This window comes from Natrix helvetica (assembly GCF_964273705.1).
Source record: "Natrix helvetica genome assembly, chromosome: 14".
Classification (NCBI taxonomy): domain Eukaryota; kingdom Metazoa; phylum Chordata; class Lepidosauria; order Squamata; family Natricidae; genus Natrix; species Natrix helvetica.
Window position 1 is genome coordinate 11,683,747 of NC_138564.1, and position 20,571 is coordinate 11,704,317.

Below are 20,571 nucleotides of genomic sequence, written 5' to 3' on the forward strand. Positions count from 1 at the left end.
GAGGATGGGAGCTCAGGCTGCACTCGGGTCTCTGGCTGCCAGCTTTCCGGCTGACAAGCCCAGTTATTTTAACCCCTGAGTGCCACTGAGATCATTGCCCTGTGTAATCCATGCCCTTCATCCTCCTGCCAGGCCGAAAGATTGACGGGTATGGTCAACGGGGAGCTGAAACAGGCCTTATCTGGCATGGCACCAGTCGGTCCAAAGAGGTGAGAACATTTTGCAGCTAAGTGGGCTTTTTGCGGGGTGGCCTTTGGAGGACCTGGCCTGCCAGGGCACAGCCCATATATAATTTGGGAATAAGCGCTGGGTGGGTTGTTGTGGCAAGCCTAGGAGACGTTTAAAAGTGGGTCTATGAAAAGGGGATTGTCTTGTCTGTTCAGCTTGACACTGTCTTGGCTACTCCGGGGTTAAGTAAGGAGAAGGGTGCTGGGTGGAGGATGAGTTGCAGGTAGCACTTCAGGACAACTGTCTGGTTGGGTCATTTGGGATGCCGCCTGTGGTACGAGAGGAGGAATGCTAGGAGCTCCAGCATTTGAAGGTGGTAGAGGACTTGGTTGGTAGCTTGCCCAAGGAGTGGCAGCCTTGTTCGAAGACCCAGGAAGGGAGATTCAAATCTTTCTTGATCTTAATAATGAATAATCTTCTCCTCCTCCTCCTTCTTCCTCCTCCTGCTCCTCTTCTTCTTCCTTTTCTTTCTTCTCCTCCTCTTCTTCTTGCTTCTTTTTCTTCTTCCTCCTCCTCCTCTTCCCTTTCTTTCTCCTCCTCCTCCTTCTTCTTCTTTTTCCTCCTTCTCTTTCTCCCCTTCCTTCCTTCCTTCTCTTCCTTTCCTTTATATTTAACTAGTTGATAACCCAGCATTGCCTGGGTATTTATTTATAGGGGCGAAAATGTCCTCTTTCATTTCCCCCCTTTCGATCATTTTAAATAGGGAATATCTCGGCTATCTCTGGAACCCTCACGAGGGCCCAAACGGATCGTTGCCAAACACCGGCCTGGCTTCCAGTTCTCCGGCTCTCAACCCTGCAGTGTTGGCCAAGCCAAGGAGCGACAAAGAAGATCGTAAAGAAAACGACAATCTGGACGTTGGTTCTCACTCATCGGGATCCTGAGCTTCTCTTGGCGGACGGGGAAGATGCTAAACAAATGAAACAAATGTGTGCACCATTGGTAGCCGTGTGTCGACTGATGATTGTTTGATTTAATACAATACAACAGCAGAGTTGGAAGGGACCTTGGAGGTCTTCTAGTCCAACCCCCAGCCTAGGCAGGAAACCCTATACCATTTCAGACAAATGGCTATCCAACATCTTCTTAAAGACTTCCAGTGTTGGGGCATTCACAACTTCTGGAGGCAACTTCTGTTCCACTGATTAATTGTTCTCACTGTCAGGAAATTTCTCTCGGTTCTAGGTTGTTTCTCTCTCCTTGATTAGTTTCCAGCCATTGCTTCTTGTCCTGCCTTCAGGTGCTTTGGAGAATAGCTTAACTCCCTCTTCTTTGGGGCAGCCCCTGAGATAGATTAGATTCACAGAGTTGGAAGGGACCTTGGAGGTCATCTAGTCAACCCCCTGCCCAAGCAGGAGACTGCACCATTTCTGACAGATGGCAGTCCAATCCTCTTCTTGAAAACTTCCAGGGATGAAGCTCCCACAACTTCCGAAGGCAACTTCTGTTCCATGGGTTGATTGCTCTCCCTATCAGAAAGTTCCTCCTTATTTCCAGGTTGACTTTCTCCTTGTTCAGTTTCCATCCATTCTTCCTGGCTGAAAATTTCAGAATTTATTTAGCGCATGTTTAGAACTCCGCGCTCGCTTGAAACAAAATGACCACATAAAACAGATAAGTCCATCAGATCATCCATCCCCCCCCAAACAGGCACCTACAGAAGCAACCACTGGAGCGCCTGTCTCGTTCTCTACCACCAGGGGCGGAAGAGAGTCGACGAGACGCTCTAGCCGCTCGCGGGGAATCCCACTGCTCCCGTTTTCTACCACTAAGAGCGGAAGAGAGCCGAGGCGACGCTCTAGCCGCCCGCCGGGAATCTCCACTGGGGATCTACTTCCGGGTGGGCCTTTCTGGTCGCAGTTACGAGCGGCGGCAGTGACGAGTGGTCTTCGGTTGCCGAAGAGCCTCGGCGGAGGTGAGTCCGTTTTCTCGGGCTGGAGAGGCCGCTGGAGGCCGGTAGAGGGGCCTCGAGATGCGCTGGGCTCGGCTGGCCCTCTGTGGGGGTAGGGGCCCTCTGACCATGTGCCAATCACCAGGAGACTGGGAGTTCTAGTTCAGCCTTAGGCGTATAGAGCCAATTGGGGGGCTTTGGGCCAATCACCAGGAGACTGGGAGTTCTAGTTCCGCCTTAGGTGTATAGAGCCAATTGGGGGGCTTTGGACCAATCACCAGGAGACTGGGAGTTCTAGTCCCGCCTTAGGCCTATAGAGCCAATTGGGTGACTTTGGGCCAATCACCAGGAGACTGGGAGTTCTAGTCCCGCCTTAGGCCTATAGAGCCAATTGGGTGACTTTGGGCCAATCACCAGGAGACTGGGAGTTCTAGTCCCGCATTAGGCCTATAGAGCCAATTGGGTGACTTTGGGCCAATCACCAGGAGACTGGGAGTTCTAGTCCCGCCTTAGGTCTATAGAGCCAATTGGGTGACTTTGGGCCAATCACCAGGAGACTGGGAGTTCTAGTCCCGCCTTAGGCCTATAGAGCCAATTGGGTGACTTTGGGCCAATCACCAGGAGACTGGGAGTTCTAGTTCCATTTTAGGCATGAAATCCGACTGGGTGACTTTGGGCCAATCTCATCATCTTTATCCCTTGTTTTGTTTACGATTTTTTTTACTTCTATAAAAAGTCTGACACCAAAAAGGCGACTTAAAAAACAAAATCCAACAATAAGAAGAACTTGGCTCAATTGCTCCTCCGACCGCCGGTTCTCGCCTCCTCCTCCTCCTTCCCCCCAGGGGAGCCCCAGGTCATGTCCTCCGAATCCAGCAAGAAGCGGAAGCCCAAGGTCATTCGCATCGAAGGCGGCCCGCAGGAAGGCAAGCGGAGCAGATCCGACGTGGATCAGGTAAAGTGGGCAGGAGGCCTCCTTGCAAAAAAGCTGGCGGTTTTTTTGGGGGGTGGGGTGGAGGAATCTGTTGCTGGGGCCAAAAGAAAATAAGACCCTGTTTCATTTGGGGGGGGGGGGAAACAGTAGAACAGCGATGGCTAACACCTGCGCGGTGGAGCTGATGGCTGGCGGGCCACCTGTAGTTCGCCATCACGGCGGTAGAACGATGCAGTAAGAACGAACCGAGGCATTTTCCTCTGCCCCCTCGGCGGCTGTTGTGTCGAAGTGCCAACCGCATGCCGAGGTCAGCGCCCCCCCTCACCCCTTCCTCCTCCGTCCCTCTCTGAAGGATGCCAGACACTACAGCGAGGAAGCCGAGGTGGAACTGCGAGACCCCAGCCGAGATTACAAACTCTACAAACAGACGTGCCAAGATCTTCAGAGGCTGATGGCGGAGATCCAGGAACTAAAGAGTAAAGGACACAAGGACAGCGTGAGTCACACCGGGTGTCATCAAACAGCCCCCCCGGGAAATACGGGGTAGTCCTCGACGTACGGCCACAACTGAGCCCGAAGTTTATGTTGCTAAGCGAGTTCCGTCTTTGCATAGCACTTGCTACGACCTTCCTGGCCGCAGCAAATGAAGTGAATCAACGCAGTTGATAAATTAGGAACACCGGGGGGGGGGGTGAAAAGTGTATCCGTCTGGCTCCCCCCCCTCCTTTGCTCGTCCGAACGGTTGGAAAAGGGGGAATCACGCGACCTCGGAAACGCAGCAACAGTCGTAAATATGAACCAGGCATCTTTCCTTCCTCTCTCTCTCTTTCCTCCCTCCCTCCTTATCTACCTCTTTCTCCCATTCTCCCTCTCTCTTTCCTCCCTCCCTCTCTCTCCTCTCTCCCTCTTTACCTCCCTCTCTCTTTCCTCCCTTGCTCTTCTCTCTCCTCCCTCCCTCCTTACCCCCTCTCTCCTCCTCCCTCTCTCTCTCCTCCCTCCCTCCCTCCCTCTCTCTCACACACAAAACACACCCAGTTGACACTTAAGAGGGCTCAGTATTTTGCATTCTGGATGCACAAAACTTCCGAATCCACGCAACAGGATGTGGCGAATAAACCCACGCCCCGTTCTGTTTTCTAGGCCGCGGAGATCGAAGAGCGACGGATCCAGAGCTGCGTCCACTTCATGACGCTGAAGAAGCTCAACCGCTTGGCTCACATTCGGCTGAAGAAGGGGAGGGACCAGACTCACGAGGTACGGCCGAGTCTAAAAGAGGAGAAGGCGCAGGGAAGGGTGGAATGAATCAACTACCCTGGGACTGCGGGAGGGGTGGCAACCTGGGCCTTGTGTGAGGAGCTGGATGGTGCCTGCGCATGTGGCCACAGGCCCAGCCCTCTCGTGCAGGCGGCATCACGCTGGTGCAGCCTCCCTCCCTCGAGCACACGCCTCTCCTCCCACAAAACCATCCCTTCTGTAAAGGTCGGCATAATGGGGGGGGGGGAAACTGGGGAAAGTTACCAAAACAATAGAATTAAAAGGGAGAAGAAAGATTGGGAAGAAAAAATATATAGAAATGATAAAGAAAAAAGCTAGGTGAATGGATGGAAAGAAGAGGAATATAAAAGAAGGGAAATTTCTGAGAGAGAAAGAGAAAAGGGTTAGGAGAGGAGGAAAAGGATTTACTAGTAAGATAAAATGAAATGTTAACTGTCAATGGTATATAGTTAATATGGAAATAGATTAATGGTATTAATCGTGGATAATTTAACGAGGGGAAATGTTTTACTGTGCAAAATTAAATGCGTTATCTCTAGTAGAACAGAAAAATAGATGGAAACGAAAGGTTAAATTTGGTTAACTTGGAGAGAGGCCAATGGTGACATTGTTTATCTGTTGAGAAGAAACTAAATTTAAATTGGACAATAAGGGAAAGAAAATTAGATGGCTGAAATTGGAAAGGGAAATCGGATGTCAAATGAACTATGCGTAAGAGAAGGGGTCAAAGGGACGAAAACCTCGGCAGCACTTCGTTTCAAATGTGCAACAAAAAATATCTTTCTTTAAAAAAAAAAAAAAGCCATCCCTTCTGCCCCCCCCCTCCCTCCCACCTCTCTGGGCCAGCACCTAGAAGTCAGGGAAAGCCTGTTCTTGACTCCCTAACGTGGCAACTTCCGCCTCTCTCTCTCTCTCTCTGTTGGGGATGCAGGCGAAACAGAAAGTCGATGCTTATCACCTCCAGCTCCAAAACCTGCTCTACGAAGTGATGCATTTGCAGAAGGAGATCACCAAGTGTTTGGAGTTCAAGTAAGTCCACCAGGGGGTGGAAGGCCACAGGGCGGACGTTTGAAGATTAAGAGCCGCCGTGATCAGAGTGCAGTATTGCAGGCTGCTGCTTCTGCTGCTGACTGCCGGCTGCCAGCACTTCGGCACTTTCAATCCTGACCAGCTCAAGGTTGACTCAGCCTTCCCTCCTTCCGAGGTGGGTCAAATGAGGACCCAGATTGTTGAGGGGGCAAGAGGCTGACTCTGTAAACCACTTAGAGTGGCCGGTAAAGCATTATAAGGCGTTATATAAGTCTAAGGGTTATTGATACTCCTTTTCTCCTTCCTTCCTTCCTTCCTTCCTTCCTTCCTTCCTTCCTTCCTTCCTTCCTTCCTTCCTCAGATTGTTGGGGGAAAGAGGCTGACTCTGTAAACCGCTTAGAGATGGCTGGAAAGCACTGTGAAGCGGTATATAAGTTTAAGTGCTATTGCTTTGCCCTTCCTTCCTTCCTTCCTTCCTTCCTTCCTTCCTTCCTTCCTTCCTTCCTAGATTGTTGGGAAAAAGAGGTTGACTCTGTAAACCACTTAGAGTGGCCGGTAAAGCATTATGAAGTGGTATATAAGTCTAAGGGCTATTGCTATTCCTTTTCTCCTTCCTTCTTTCTTTCTTTCCTTCCTTCCTTGCTTCCCTCCCTCCTTCTTTCCTTCCTTCCTTCCTTCCTAGATTGCTGGGGACAAGAGGCTGACTCTGTAAACCACGCCGGTAAAGCATTATGAAGTGGTATATAAGTCTAAGGGCTATTGCTATTCCTTTTCTCCTTCCTTCTTTCTTTCTTTCCTTCCTTCCTTGCTTCCCTCCCTCCTTCTTTCCTTCCTTCCTTCCTTCCTAGATTGCTGGGGACAAGAGGCTGACTCTGTAAACCACGCCGGTAAAGCATTATGAAGTGGTATATAAGTCTAAGGGCTATTGCTATTCCTTTTCTCCTTCCTTCCTTCTTTCTTTCCTTGCTTCTCTCCCTCCTTTCCTTCCTTCCTTCCTTCTCAGATTGTTGGGGGAAAGAGGCTGACTCTGTAAACCGCTTAGAGAGGGCTGGAAAGTACTGTGAAGCAGTATACAAGTCTTAAGTGTTATTACCTTTGTAATGGATGGACAGGTGGGTGGGTGGATGGATGGAAACATGGATATCCACCCACCCAAACAATGTTCTCGGGCAGCACTGTTTTAACCCTTTCCTGTGTCTCTTGGGGAGGGAAACGCAGATTAAATTAAAAGCCAGCCATCTCCTTTCTGCCCCTTGGCGCAGATCCAAGCACGAGGAGATCGAGCTGGTGAGCGTGGACGAGTTTTATAAAGAAGCCCCTCCAGAAATCAGCAAATCGGACATTACGCTCGGCGACCCACACGAGCAGACCCTCTCCCGCCTCGACTGGGAACTGGAGCAGCGCAAACGGTGAGTAGGGCAGCCCCCCAGCGAGAAGGAAGCAGGGCTTTTTCTGTGGTGGCTCCCGCCCTCCGGAATATTATGCCCCTAATGGGCGTGTGTGGTACTGGAGATGGGCTGGTGGATGAAGAGACGATTCCACTTCCACTCTGCTACAGGTTGCTCCTTCCTCAGCTGCCTTTTAATGTCCTTTTCATGGTGGTAACTTATTGTTTCAATGTTTTATATTGGGTTCTTCATTTTCTGTAATAAGCCACCTAGGGACACTTGATACAATGCAATACAATAGCAGAGTTGGAAGGGACCTTGGAGGTCTTCTAGTCCAACCCCCTGCCTAGGCAGGAAACTGATGATGATACCTAGTGGGGTCATGAAACGTGGGGAGGAAAACAAGCAAGCTCAGAGAGCCCTGAAATCAACCAACGAAACATAAAAATGGGCCTCGTGCAAACCATCCTCTATCTTGATACCGCCCCGTGTCATCCAGGCTGCCTTGTTTATTCTGACATTTTGACGCTTTCCGTTTTCATAAACAGCAAGGGTTCCTGGTACCCTTGAAGATCATCCTGTTTGTAACCCTCCTGAACTACCGTGTCTCTCTTTTTTTTCACACAGGCTGGCGGAGAAGTACGAAGAAAGTTTAGCCAACAAAGAGAAGATCCTCAAAGAGATAGAAGTGAAGAAGGAATACCTGAGCAATCTCCAGCCTCGGCTGAACAGCATCATGCAGGCATGGTCCTTCAACCCAACACTCCTTTAGATCATCCCGTTGATTCCAGAGAGGTTACTTGCATCCCTGTCGCATAACTTGGCTTGGTTTGTGTCGTGACCCAGCTCCCCAAACACGACAAGCCCTTTGACGTTAAATCAGTGATTCCTTCATTAGGAGCCTCGGCGAAAAGTTTCTCTCTCACCGCAGGCTAACAAGTCCGTCCGTCAGGGAGATGGATAGTTGTCTGCCACATCTATTCATCTCCGCCCCCTGCCTTTGATCCCCGCAGCTAGGATGGGGCTTTGCTAGCAGCGGTAGCTTTTCGATCCCAAGGACCGGCCCATAGATTTCCACTGTTCTCCTCTCCTCTGCCTTCCACGCATTCGCTAATCAGGCACTGGACCCAGCTGTTCCTCCTCTTCCCCATCAGCCACCTCCACACCTGGGGGCTGGTGACTCTCCACCTGAGGGCGGGCGGACAGCTGAGGCTCCGCCCCCCCCTCTCTCTCTGGCAGCTCCACTCCCCCTTCCCCCTCAGAGTTCTTAGGTTGTCTTTATGCTGACTCCGATGCCTCCTTCTCCTCCTCTGATTCGGCTGCTGGAGGGGCCAGCAGGCCAGAACAGTTTGTTTTGAGCTGTGAGAGGGATCTTGGAGTCCTAGTGGACAACCATTTAAATAGGAGCCAGCCGTGTGCAACAGCTGCCAAAAAAGCCAACACAGTTCTAGGCTGCATTAACAGAGGGATAGAATCAAGGTCCCTTCCAACTCTGCTATTGTATTGTATTATATTGTATTGTATTGTAAATAGTTGACTTGCCCTCCCTTTTCACTTTATTTTTCAACCACTCCCTACTGATAACCCTTGCAAGCTGACCTTTTGTTTTCCCCCCCTTCCTGTTTTTCCTCCCAGGCCTCTCTTCCAGTCCAGGAATACTTTGCCATGCCTTTCGACCAGGTTCACAAGCAATATGAAACAGCCAGGCATCTTCCACCCTCGCTCTACGTCCTCTTTGTCCAAGCCAGTGCCTACGGCCAGGCCTGTGGTGAGTAACCTAGAGTTGGCCAGCTTTGAAGGTGTCCCCACCCCCAAAGGAAAAGCAGGGTCCGATCGCTCTTTGCAGCTCTGGCTGATGGACGTGTACCCACCACCTGGGGCTACCTGGTTGACTTCTGTTGGTAGGTAGGTAGGTAGGTAGGTAGGTAGGTAGGTAGGTAGATGATAGATAGATAGATAGATAGATGATAGATAGATAGATAGATAGATAGATGATAGATAGATAGATAGATAGATAGATAGATAGATAGATAGATAGATAGATAGATAGATAAGATGGACAGACAGGTGTAGCTAGATAACATGGATGGATGAGAGAGAGATGATAGGTAGGTAGATGACAGACTCGATGGATGGATGGACAGATAGATCGATTAGATGTAAAGCTAGATAGATGGATATAAAAATGGATGGATAGATAGATGGATGGATGACAGACTAGATGGGTGGGTGGGTAGGTAGGTAGATGATAGATGATAGATAGATAGATAGATAGATAGATAGATAGATAGATAGATAGATAGATGATAGATAGATAAATGATAGATAGATAAATGATAGATAGATGCTAGATAGACAGACAGATGATAGATGATAGATAGATAGATAGATAGATAGATAGATAGATAGATAGATAGATAGATAGATAGATAGATAGATAGATGATAGATAACATGTCTGCATGTATGTATATGTATATGTACACTTTTGAGAGCAGGCAACAATGCGTGCCCACAGTAAAAGAAAAACACTCCCATAAAGGTGATCTGAATAACTCAGATGGACCAATCTATTCTTCGGAGCGGCATCTTCAGCTGCTGATTGAAAGGGAGCGTTAGGGGAAGCTGTCGTAGAGGCCCAGGGAGAGCCATCGGACAGCCTGGATTGCACAGACCTACTCGTGGCCCAACGGTTTCCCCTTTTAGAAGGGGGAGAGGTTAAACCTTCCCGGGGTCTTTGCAAGAAAGAGGATCGAAGGCGTTTTTCTCTTCCCCCAGACAAGAAACTGGCGGTGGCGATCGAAGGAAACGTGGACGAAGCCAAAGCCCTTTGCAAACCTCCGGAAGACTCCCAGGGTAAGCGCCGGCGTTGCTGGTTCTGAGGGTACTGGCTAGAGGATTGGTTATTCCAGCTAGTCCCCAACTTACAAACATTTGTTTAGTGACCGTTGAAAGTCACAACGGCCGTTTTTCACTCTTAACATCCGTTCCATCATCCCCGTGGTCCAAATTCACACGCTCGGCAACTGGCTCGTATTTAGGACGGTTGCCGTCACAACAACGATGGCAGTGGTTCGCTCAATGACTGTGCCAGGAAAGGTCGTAAAGTGGGGCGAATTGACAGATGTTTCCCTTAGCCAGGCGTGTCCAAACTTGGGAACTTTAAGACTTGTGGACGAATTCTGGGAGTTGAAGTCCACAAGTCTTAAAGTTCCCAAGTTTGGACACCCCTGCCCTTAGCACATTCATAGGGCTCAATTATGATTGTAAGCTGTAGCCTTGCAAATAAGCGCCTCGAGCCGATCAGCCAAATCCAATTTTGGGGTGGGTATTTTGACCCCTAAAATTCTCGGCTTACAAGCAATTACAGTAATTCAAAAGAGCTATTATCCAAGCCCAGCAGAAATAGAATAGACATAGAATAGACATAGAATAGAATAGAATAGAATAGAAATAGAAATAGAAATAGAAATAGAAATAGAAATAATAGAAATAGAAATAGAATAGAAATAGAATAACAGAGTTGGAAGGGACCTTGGAGGTCTTCTAGTCCAACCCCCTGCCTAGGCAGGAACCCTGTACTGTTTCAGACAAATGGCTATCCAACATCCTCTTAAAAACTTCCAGTGTTGGGGCATTCACAACTTCTGGAGGCAAGTTGTTCCACTGGTTAATTGTTCTAACTGTGAGGAAATTTCTCCTCAGTTCTAAGTTGCTTCTCTCCTTGATCAGTTTCCACCCATTGCTTCTTGTTCTACCCTCAGGTGCCTTGGAGAATAGTTTGATTCCCTCTTCTTTGAGGCAACCCCTGAGATATTGGAAGACTGCTATCATGTCTCCCCTAGTCCTTCTTTTCATTAAAGTAGACATACCCAGTTCCTGCAACCGTTCTTCATATGTTTTAGCCTCCAGTCCCCTAATCCTCTTGGTTGCTCTTCTCTGCACTCTTTCTAGGGTCTCCACATCTTTTCTACACCGTGGAGACCAAAACTGGATGCCGTATTCCAAGGGTGGCCTTATCGAGGCATTATTGCTTGATTCCTAGGGTCTCTGCTCACTTTTGATCCAAACACTGTACACTGCTGTAGGAATTTGTAGGTTTTTCCGCGTCAGTGCCTCCCTCATGAAACTTCTTTCCTTGCAAGATGAGTGGCAAACCACGCGGGCTTTTGAGAGGTTGAATCTGCCAAGTTTTTCTCTTCTAATGTTTTGTTTTGTATTCCCAGACGACGAGAGCGATTCCGACGTGGAGGAGGAGCAGACTACGGTGAGAATTGGAGATGGCTGGGGGCCACAACTGAGAACAGGAAGGTGGCCAACACTTCCTGTCTGACCCTCTTAACAGACCCCTTTTTCCTGTTTGGGGGCGTCCTTTTTCTATTAACCCATGGAAGTCAATAAATCATAGATTGATAGCGCTGGAAGGAATCTTAGAGGACGTCTAGTCCAACCCCAAACTCTTGTGCAGGATGTGCTACAGTATCTCTGCTTATGCAATTAAACATTTTCCTTCTCCCCCACTGCAGAAACGTCGGAGACCAACTTTGGGGGTACAACTGGATGACAAGCGGAAAGAAATGCTGAAGAAGCACCCTCTGTCCGTCACCATCAACCTGAAGTGTAAAGGTAGGAAAACCAAAGGGATTGTCGGTTTTTATTGCCACTTTGTGGTCCCAATCTGGGAGTTGAGTTGATTTGGGTTAGGTTGGGTTGATTTGATTTGAATTGAATTGAGTAGGGTGGAATTGAATTGAAAAGTTGGGTTGAATTAAATTGAGTTGGGTTGAGTTGAGTTAGGTTGGGTTGGGTTAAGTTGGGTTGAGTTGAGTTCGGTTGACATGAGACATTGAGTTGAGTTGGGCTGGGTTAGGTTGGGTTGAGTTGAGTTGGGTTGAGAAGTTGAGTTAGGTTAGGTTGGGTTGAGTTAAGCTGGGTTGGGTTGGGTTGAGTTAAGCTGGGTTGGGTTGGGTTGAGTTAAGTTGGGTTGAGTTGTTGCGTTGAGTTATTGGATAACAAGGCAGTTCGTTTCTCGTTTCACTCCAGTAATAAAAGCAGCATTCATCATCAAGTTGGCAGCTGCAATGGATTTGGGGAATTTAGATTGTACCATCATGGTTACCATTTGTTTGACCATACTACAGGGCCCTTAATATTAAAAAGCATGGACTCACTTCCTCTCCATTTATTTGACCATTTCCTTAGCTTTCATACTCTAATCCCAAACAAGATAATGATAACCATGTGGGCTTCAATAGTGTAGATCAGGGGGGTCTCCAAATTTGGCCACTGTAAGACTGGTGGACTTCAACTCCCAGAATTCCTCCAAGGACTGACATTTTCCTTCCTGGAGTCCCTTCCTTTAGCAATAAGGATGTGTGCTGGGACTCCACTCGGGAGAACCGAAACACGCAAACAGACAAACACACCTACACCTTTTCTGTGCTTGGAAGAATGACCCTGGCTGTGTCCTTGCAGATGGCAGTTTGCTGCTCCTGACCTTTTACTACTTGATGAACCTCAATGTCCTGACCGTCAAGGCCAAGATGACGGCAGCCACGGAGATGACCGTGCCCATCAGCGCTGGGTGAGCTGTCACGGGGGATCTGCTGAGGAAACTCAAAATGGGAGGAGAAGCAGGATAGCTGTTGAATCCTTGCGGCTACCAGCTTGTCATTTCAAAGGCGCCACCTCTCGCGTGGTGTCCTTCACCGATGACATTGCAGCCCCTGGTAGTCCAGGCACGCTGCGAATGCCCTGCGCAGGACCCGCCACCCATCTGGCCTTGGCAGGCTCCTAGCAATAGCAGGGAAACGTTTCAGGGCCGCCGCACAGCTCGGTAAGTTCTCTGTGGCCTCCAGAGTCCCTACGCTGTGCAGGCATGGCTTCCGGCACAGGCCGTGGCCGCACCGCCCAGCTGGTGGTTCCCGGTGCGGCGGGCAGGCGGCGACACGCGGGCCAGCTGGTAGGTCCTGGTGCGGCATGGTCCCCGTCCGAATGGGGGTTGATGGTAAGATGAATTGACATAATATGGAATAATGCAAAATAGTGTTAGTTATGTAATGGTACACGTGTGGTTATTTGTATGAAAATTAAAAACTTTCATTTTTAAAGTTGAGCCATAAATTACGTGCGGCAGAGTTGACTTCCCTCAAGTAGATGCCGACATGCTAATAAATACCATATTTTTCAGGGTATAAGACGCACCTTTTTCCCCTCAAAAAAGAGGGTGAAAATCTGGGTGCGTCTTATACACTGAATACAGCTTGACTTATCCCTTTTCTTCCCCCTCCTGGATTTTTTTCCTAGGGACCTGCTGTGCCCCGATTCTCTTCTGAGCTGCCTCTATCCTGGGGACCACGGAAAAAGGACCCCAAACCCCGCCAACCAGTTCCAGTTCGACAAAGTGGGGTAAGCCAGGAGGGAGGGATGGGGTTGCCGTTACTACCCCAATGGGGCACGTAGTCCTCATCCCTTCTTCTCTTCCCCTTTCCAGAATCCTGACCCTGAATGACTATGTGCCTGAACTGGGCCACCCATACGTGTGGGTGCAAAAACTGGGGGGCTTGCACTTCCCCAAGGACCAACCCCAGGTAGGTGTGGATGGATGCCTCCCGAAAGCTCTTTTCCAAACTTAAGTGATTCCTTTTTAATCCCCCCCACAAGGCCAAGATCAATTGATGCTGTTCGGACCGAGGCTTCCCGAGAGCCGAAACCCCTTTGATTAATTGATCGTGAATTCTGCTCGTTCATATCCAGCAAAGTCTTTCAGGGGAGGATTTACGGTCACAGACCTTCTCTGGCTTGGAGAGCTGCCAGGCCAAGATCTGCAGAACTTGGGAAGGAGTCTCGGAAAGTTGCAAACCAATGAAGCGAACTAATGGTCTCCTGCAAACTCCACTCCCCTTTCGCTCCTCTTTTATTCCCTCTGGAAGGGGCCATTCATTGTCCACCTGCGGCCTTCCTCCCAAGTCGACCCCTGTTCTTCAGCTGTTCCCTTCGTCTGGCAGCTCTGCGCATGCGCACACTGGGAACAGGCTCCAGCTGTTCTTCTGCCTCACTGATCTCTGACTCCGAAGGCAGCTGATAACTGTCAGACGGCTCTGGCCCCCTCTCTGCCTCCGACACAGAGCCCTCGTCTGAGCCTTCCCAAGACTCCAGGACTGGCCCATGTTTCTCCCCAACCTCCTCACTGTCCAAATCTGCTGCCAGCTTTGCTTGCCACTGGCAAGCCACAAAAGATGCCATCAACAAAAGGGCAGGTGTGTGTGTTGTGTTTTGTGCATACATTTGTGTGAAATCTGCGCAGAGGAGCTACTGAGATCTTCCAAGTCAAGTTGGACTCACGATGGCTTTAGAGAGCTGGCCTCTCATTCAAATGTTAACCAGGTCTGATCCTGATCAGCCAAGGGATGTCCTGTACAGATTTAACACTAGTTCATTTAGTGACCGTTCAAAGCTACCACAGCACCGAAAAAGGTGTCCTATGACCATTTTCCCCCCACTTACGACCATTGCGGCATCCCCGTGGGCGTGTGATTCAAATCCAGACCCTTGGCAACTGGTTCAGATTTATGACCTTTGCTGGTTCCCAGCATCACATGATAAACTTTGGAGACCTGACGAGCAAAGCCAGATTCGGTTCACAACCGGGCTATTCACTTAACAAACTGCAGTGATTCACTTAACAACGCGGGTAGGAAAAGTTGTAAAAAGGGGGCAAAACTAGGCTTCTGATCTTCACTTCAGCTTCTCTTGGCTTTACTGGCCTGCACAGGGTTGCTAAACAAGGCCGTCGCTGAACGAGGACCTCCTGTAAGGGTGTTTTGTCGTCTTGTACAGAATCCTGTGGTCGCCGATAACTCGCTGAGTGCTAGCCACATGGAGAGGACCATGAAACTGCTCAAAACGAGGTTGGAGTCGCGCCTGGCCCTTCACAAGCAATTTGCTTCCCTCGGTGAGTCGTTGGGACTGTCCCGTTCGCTTAGCAAAGCGGGGGGGGAGTTGTATGCTCCCCATATAGGACATTTGCTGGGGAATTCTGGGAGTTGAAGTCCACAGGTCTATGCTCCCCATATAGGGCATTTGTCCAGGGTACAATAAAAGTCTCGGGCCTTGAGTAGAAGGTTGGATTAGAAGACCTCTAAGGTCCCTTCCTGCCCAGTAGAGGAATCAATAAAATAACGCAGGGGTCTCCAAACCTGGCAACTTTGAAACATGTGGGCTTCAACTCCCAGAATTTCTGGGAGGCTGGCTGAGGAATTCTGGGAGTTGAAGTTCAGAAGTCTTAAAAGTTGCCAAGTTTGGAGACCTATATAAAAATGAAGTTCTTTCTCTTTTTTTATAGTTCTCTCTGGTCCATTAACCAGGTCCCACCTCCGTTCAATGCCCCAATGATCTTCGCTGGCACTTCTTTTTATTCCCCCCCCCCCCCCCAGTTGCTGAAAAATGTGAGAAATGGCCTAATCTGGCTGTCAGGTTTCCGAAAGATGCCCTAAATAATGCAGGAGCCTCGAGCCAAGTTTCAAAAGGAAACCAGTCATTTATTAGGAACACCATTTCGGCAAATCCCCCATTGCAGTCAGATCTGACCTCACTTAAATTACGGCTGAACTTTGCCCCTGTTTCTCCCCTCCGCTCAGTCTGTGTCATAAATCACATTCTCCAACGAAGTGTACGCCTCCCAAGCCTGCTGTAGTAATCTGAGATCCAACTCAATGCAGGATGGCTGGCCGAGGAATTCTGGGAGTTGAAGTCCACAACACTTAAGAGTTGCCACGGTTGGGAAACGCCTGTCCTACCCAATGCAGGAAGGCTGGCCGAGGAATTCTGGGAGTTGAAGTCCCCAAGTCTTCACATTGCCATAGTTGGAGACTCTTGGTGTAGAACAGTGTTTCTCAAACTTGGCGACTTTAAGTCCTGTGGACTTCAACTCCCAGAATCCCCCAGCCAGCATAGCTGGCTGGGGAATTCTGGGAGTTGAAGTCCACAGGACTTAAAGTCGCCAAGTTTGAGAAACACTGGTGTAGAAGAACAGGAGGGTCCTCGGGGACCAAAGAAGAAAGCTTCTATTTGGTCTTTTGCAAGAATTGTCTTCTAGGAGGGACCCCTTATCTTGTCGTTATCTTGTCGCCTCCAGAACATGGCATTCTGCCCGTCTCCCCTGAATCTCAGCACCTCTTCCCCGCCAAGATTGTGTCTCATTTGGTGAAGTGGACGTCCCTCACTTACGAAGATTACTTGGTAAGTAGCTTCCTTTAGAAGTAGCCTTTAAGCGAGACATCGGCGAAGTGACTTCCACCCCCCATTTTGTCCCCTTTCTGGCTACGTATGTTAAGGGAATCCCCGCCGCGGTTAAGTTAGTCACAGGGTTGTTAAAATGAAACTGGCTTCCCCCTTGGCTTTTGCTGGTCCGGAGGTCGCAAAAGGGGGTCTCTTGACCCCAGGTCTCCTTGTCGAGCCTTGGGCTGGACTAGAAGACCTCCAAAGTCCCTTCCAACTCTGTTATTCCTTGCGAATGGACCATTTTCACAAGCCTGTAAATGAGTCGCAAATAGTTTGTAAAGAGTCCGACAGGAGTCTGCCACAGTCTTTGGGGATAAGTCTGATAAGCCCCCGCCTTTATCTCTCTTGAAACGTTGCCAGAGACCTAATTGCCAATTAGCTTTGCAAGGCCACACGGAGCACAGGGTCAAAACGGAGCTTCTCAGAGTGTAAACCGACCACAAAGAACCAAGTTGCTTCCTGCAAAGGCTCCTGTCTGTTTGCTCCTCTTTTATGTCTTAAGGGAGAGGCCAATCATCTCCAAGCCTTACTCCCGAGTCGTCCCTTTTGTCTTAACTGTTCTTGCCTTCTGGCAGCGCTGTGCATGCACACACTGGGAACAGGCTCCCCCTGTTCCTCTGCCTTGCTGATGTCCGACTCTGGAGGCTCCGGAGGCAGCACATAATTCCCAGATGGCCCTGGTCCCCTCTCTGCCTCCCACTCGGAGCCCTCCTCAGAGCCTTCCCCAGACTCCAGGACTGGCCCAGGTTCCTCCCCAACCCTCCTCACTCTCGGAATCTGCTGCCAGCTCCGTAGGCCACAACATTCTGCCTTTCCTCCCTCTAGGAGCTGCCTTACACCAAAGACGTTGTTGAGTCTGGCTTGGCTGAAGATACTCATCTCTATTACTTGGCTCTGATCGAGAGAGGCACGGGTGAGTTTGCGTCTTTTCTCCTGTCGGTTCCTCTCCCCCGACTGAGAGGTTGAGGAGATGCCTAGTGGCTATTACACGACCTCTCTTAAAAACCTCAACCCCCTTCAAATCCGCAGCCCCCAAATTTCATTCTCGCCAACTTCGGTGACAACACCAGCAGGGTCTCCTCCGAGCTTTGGGATAGCAGATGCTTGTTGTCTTGTATCTGCTGGAAAGTGTAGTTGCGCGTCAAAGAGGCATCCTTGCTAAACAGACTTCTTGCTTCCATCTTGGTTGCAGCCAAGCTCCAGGCCTCCGTGGTGTTGAACCCCGGATATTCCTCCATCCCGCCCGTCTTCAGCCTCTGCTTGAACTGGAAAGGGGAGAAAACCAACACGAACGATGACAACATTCGGGTAGGTCCGAGACAGGGGAACGGGGCTGGGGGATTCTGGGAGTTGAAGTCCACCCAGAAGTCGCCTAGGTTAAACGTATTTAACTATTCCTGCATTAACCGCAAGCTAGAATTGTATTTGCACAACATTGGGAAAAAGGAAGAGATCCCTACCGATGAAAAGGCAATTAGGAAAATAGGAGGTGCAGAAATGCACAGATAAATGCTGGCGATTGAGGAAAAAGAACAAACGGAATATTATTGGATACGGGAATTATTTTTATCAATGGTCAGAGAATAAAAATGGAGGTTGAAAATAAAGGGGGGAGATTAAAGAAGAGTGTCAGACCCGCAAGCCATCTGTTCTTTTTAGGTTTCACACTTTCTACTGTGGGAAAACGGGAGGAGGGATTATGTGAAGTTGGGTGACGTGTAGCCATAACAACATTCTTATCAGAAAGTCAAGGTCTCTGCACCTGGCTGGAACTGGATGGGTGGAATTGCCAGCATGGCAGTGGAAGATTGGATCATATGATGGACCTGTGGGTGTAGGGGCAGGATCTTGAACTTTCAACTGGGTGGGAAAATCTGGGAACTTTCAGATTCGGGTTTTCCACAGAAGTGCCAACATGTCTCTCTTAATCATTTGGAGCTTTGAGGAATCCTTTGCCTCGGACTCTTGATTTACTTTCGGATGCTGTTAGGAACCCTGACATTAACCCTAATCTGATAAAGAGTAGAAAAAATGTTACGATAGAGATTTAAACAATATGTATTACGATGATGAGGATTATTATACTTAATGTTGTTATTATATTCTCATTAGGAGATACGTTAAGAGGAAAAAATGAACAGGCTTACTATGCTCAAGAAAAGATGGAATGTTCGTATTTTTTAAAAAAATTATATGTGTGTGTGTGTGCACTTTTTAGGCCATGGAGAGTGAGGTCAACGTCTGTTACAAAGAACTAAGCGGGCCCAAACCGGGCTACCAACTCCTCACCAATCAGTTGCAACGCCTTTGCGTCGTCCTGGATTTATACCTGGAGACCGAGACACACGACAACAGCGTGGAGGGGCCCAAGGAATTTCCCCAGGAGAAAATGTGCCTGCGCTTGGCCAGGTGAGCCAATTGGGGGGGGGGGGGCAGAGAGATCTGGCAGAAGGCCAGTGGGGGAACTCCCCCTGGCTAATTCACTGCCAGATGGTTCAACATGGGATAACTCAAGAGAGTTAGGGACAAGGGGAATGGCAGCTCACCCCGGTTTCAAAGACTTTTAACTTGGTTAAAAAAAAAAAAAGATAAAAGGAATCCCTGCGGATTTGACTCCACTAGTCCTTGCCGACTCTAGGGGGCGCTGCTCTTCTCCATGTCAAGGCCGTTGAGTCAGCGCTGTCCGGAGACATTTCCGTGGCCAGCGTGACGTCACAGAGCGTTCTTAGTTTCACGCCGAAGTGGTACCTATTGATCTACTCGTGTTTGTATGCTTTCGAACTGCTAGGTTGGGCAGGAGCTGGAGTGCGGACGGGAGCTCACCCCGTCGCGCAGCGCTTGGGACTTGAACCTGGGCTGCCGGCTTTCCAGCTGACAACCCCCAGCGTCCTAACCGCTGAAGTATGCTGTACTGCCCCCCCCCCCTCTAATTTGACATGGTTCAAACCTACAGAAACTCACAGCCTTGCTCCCGTTCGCTTTCTCTCTCTTGAGTTTACCCCTTGTTGAATTGTCCTGGGGGCAAGGTGGCCGCGGCGAGATGAATCATGAGGACTAGAAGCTTAAGTGTTTAACATGAATGAGATTTCGAGACTTCTGTCCAGAAACAATGAACGGCAGAGATTCCAAAACATGACCTCGTTGTTTTGTTGTTTCATAATGTGTGAAATGTGGCTTTCGTTGACGCTTTTCCCACACTTAAAAATACCGTAATTTTTGGAGTATAAGATGCACTTTTCTCCCCCTAAAAGAGGGTGAAAATTTGGGTGCGTCTTATACACCAAATATAGTCCTTCCCACCTGCCAGTCCCCACCCTTTGGCTTCTGCCTCCCAGTAATTTGCCTCCTTGCAGCAGAGAGCAAACAGCCTGTTTCAGCTTCAGCACAGCCTGATTAGCACAAGCAGCTGTTTGTCAGTTGGATCGGCCTCCCGACCATCAGCTGTTTCAGGCCGCAAGGATTGCCATTGCTAATTGCTGCCTCTGTGTACCCTGTTTTTGGCCTCCGCATCCCATTTTCGGCCTCTGTGCGCCACATTTTCTGCCCGTTCTGCCCCCTTCCACCCAGAACGGGCAGAAAACGGAGCACGCAGAGGCCGAAAACGGGGCATGCGGAGGCGGCAATAGGCTATGGCGATCCCTGCAGCCTGAAACAGCTGATCGTCAGGAGGCCAATCCAACCGACAATCAGCTGCTTGTGCTGATCAGGCTGAGCTGAAATTGAAACTGAAACCGGCTGTTTGCTGCAAGGAGGCAAATTGCTGGGAGGCAGAGGCAGATTTTTTCCCCCTTGTGCTAATCAAGCTAAACTGAAATAGGCTGCTTGCTGTTTGCTGCAAGGAGGCAAATTGCTGGGAGGCAGAGGCAGATTTTTATTTCTTGTTTTCCTCCCCAAAAGTTAGGTGCGTCTTATGCTTTGAAAAATGCGGTACTTTCGAAGATGACATTAGTCATGTAACTTCTTATATCTGTGGGACGGTCGGTGCACGAGGGCCATACGGAGCGTTTATCCTTAATTGTCCCGTGACTCTTCTCCCTTCTTCCAAAGGGGACCCAGCCGGTTGAAACCCTTCAAATACAACTCCCCTCAAGGCTTCTTCAGCCATCGCTGAGCCCAGCAGGAGCAGCCGCTGCTGGGAGTCCTACTTAGACTGCACTTCCCAAGCGAAGGGAATTGTTTTTGGGTCTGGAGCTGATGCGTTTCTGATGGATTTCAGAGCGTTTGTCCTGCTGAAGCCGCTCCAGAAAAGACAGCCAAGCGGCCATTCCTCCATCTCTTGTGGAAAACGTTCCGAAGGAATTAAAATTGAGTAAAGGGCGTCTCTGAAGTCCTTACCTATGAAATACGAGCCGATAACCCGGCGTTGCCCAGGTATTTATTTAGGGGAGGGCGGGGGGAAAATATCCAGGCCAAACGTAATTTCTAATGTTGGATTTGCCACCTTACCCGAGGAGCTTAGGGGGTGTCTTACCCCCACAGTATTGGTTTCCAGGGAGTAAGTCATCTGTGTACGTTTGGTTGAAATTGCTCCAGGCGTTCCAGAGT

The 20,571-nt window shown here is 49.3% G+C and overlaps 1 protein-coding gene across 2 annotated transcripts; it reads left to right on the plus strand.

Annotated features, from left to right (window-relative positions):
• The first annotated feature begins 1,992 nt into the window (after positions 1–1,992).
• THOC5 (THO complex subunit 5) lies at positions 1,993–20,369 on the plus strand. Of its 2 annotated transcripts, none has more exons than XM_081966449.1 (20): positions 1,993–2,143; positions 2,856–3,074; positions 3,406–3,549; positions 4,194–4,307; positions 5,260–5,357; positions 6,620–6,766; positions 7,373–7,487; positions 8,381–8,513; positions 9,523–9,600; positions 10,971–11,011; positions 11,271–11,370; positions 12,220–12,328; positions 13,051–13,152; positions 13,238–13,334; positions 14,584–14,698; positions 15,881–15,984; positions 16,852–16,939; positions 17,219–17,334; positions 18,245–18,435; positions 20,074–20,369. In XM_081966449.1, the coding sequence occupies exons 2-20, from the start codon at positions 2,979–2,981 to the stop codon at positions 20,135–20,137; spliced, it is 2,052 nt and encodes a 683-aa protein (XP_081822575.1). In that variant the 5' UTR covers positions 1,993–2,143; positions 2,856–2,978; the 3' UTR covers positions 20,138–20,369. The 2 variants fall into 2 exon arrangements, with proteins under 2 accessions (XP_081822575.1, XP_081822576.1); XM_081966450.1 differs by having other exon boundaries at positions 2,031–2,143; positions 2,965–3,074.
• Positions 20,370–20,571: the final 202 nt, after the last annotated feature.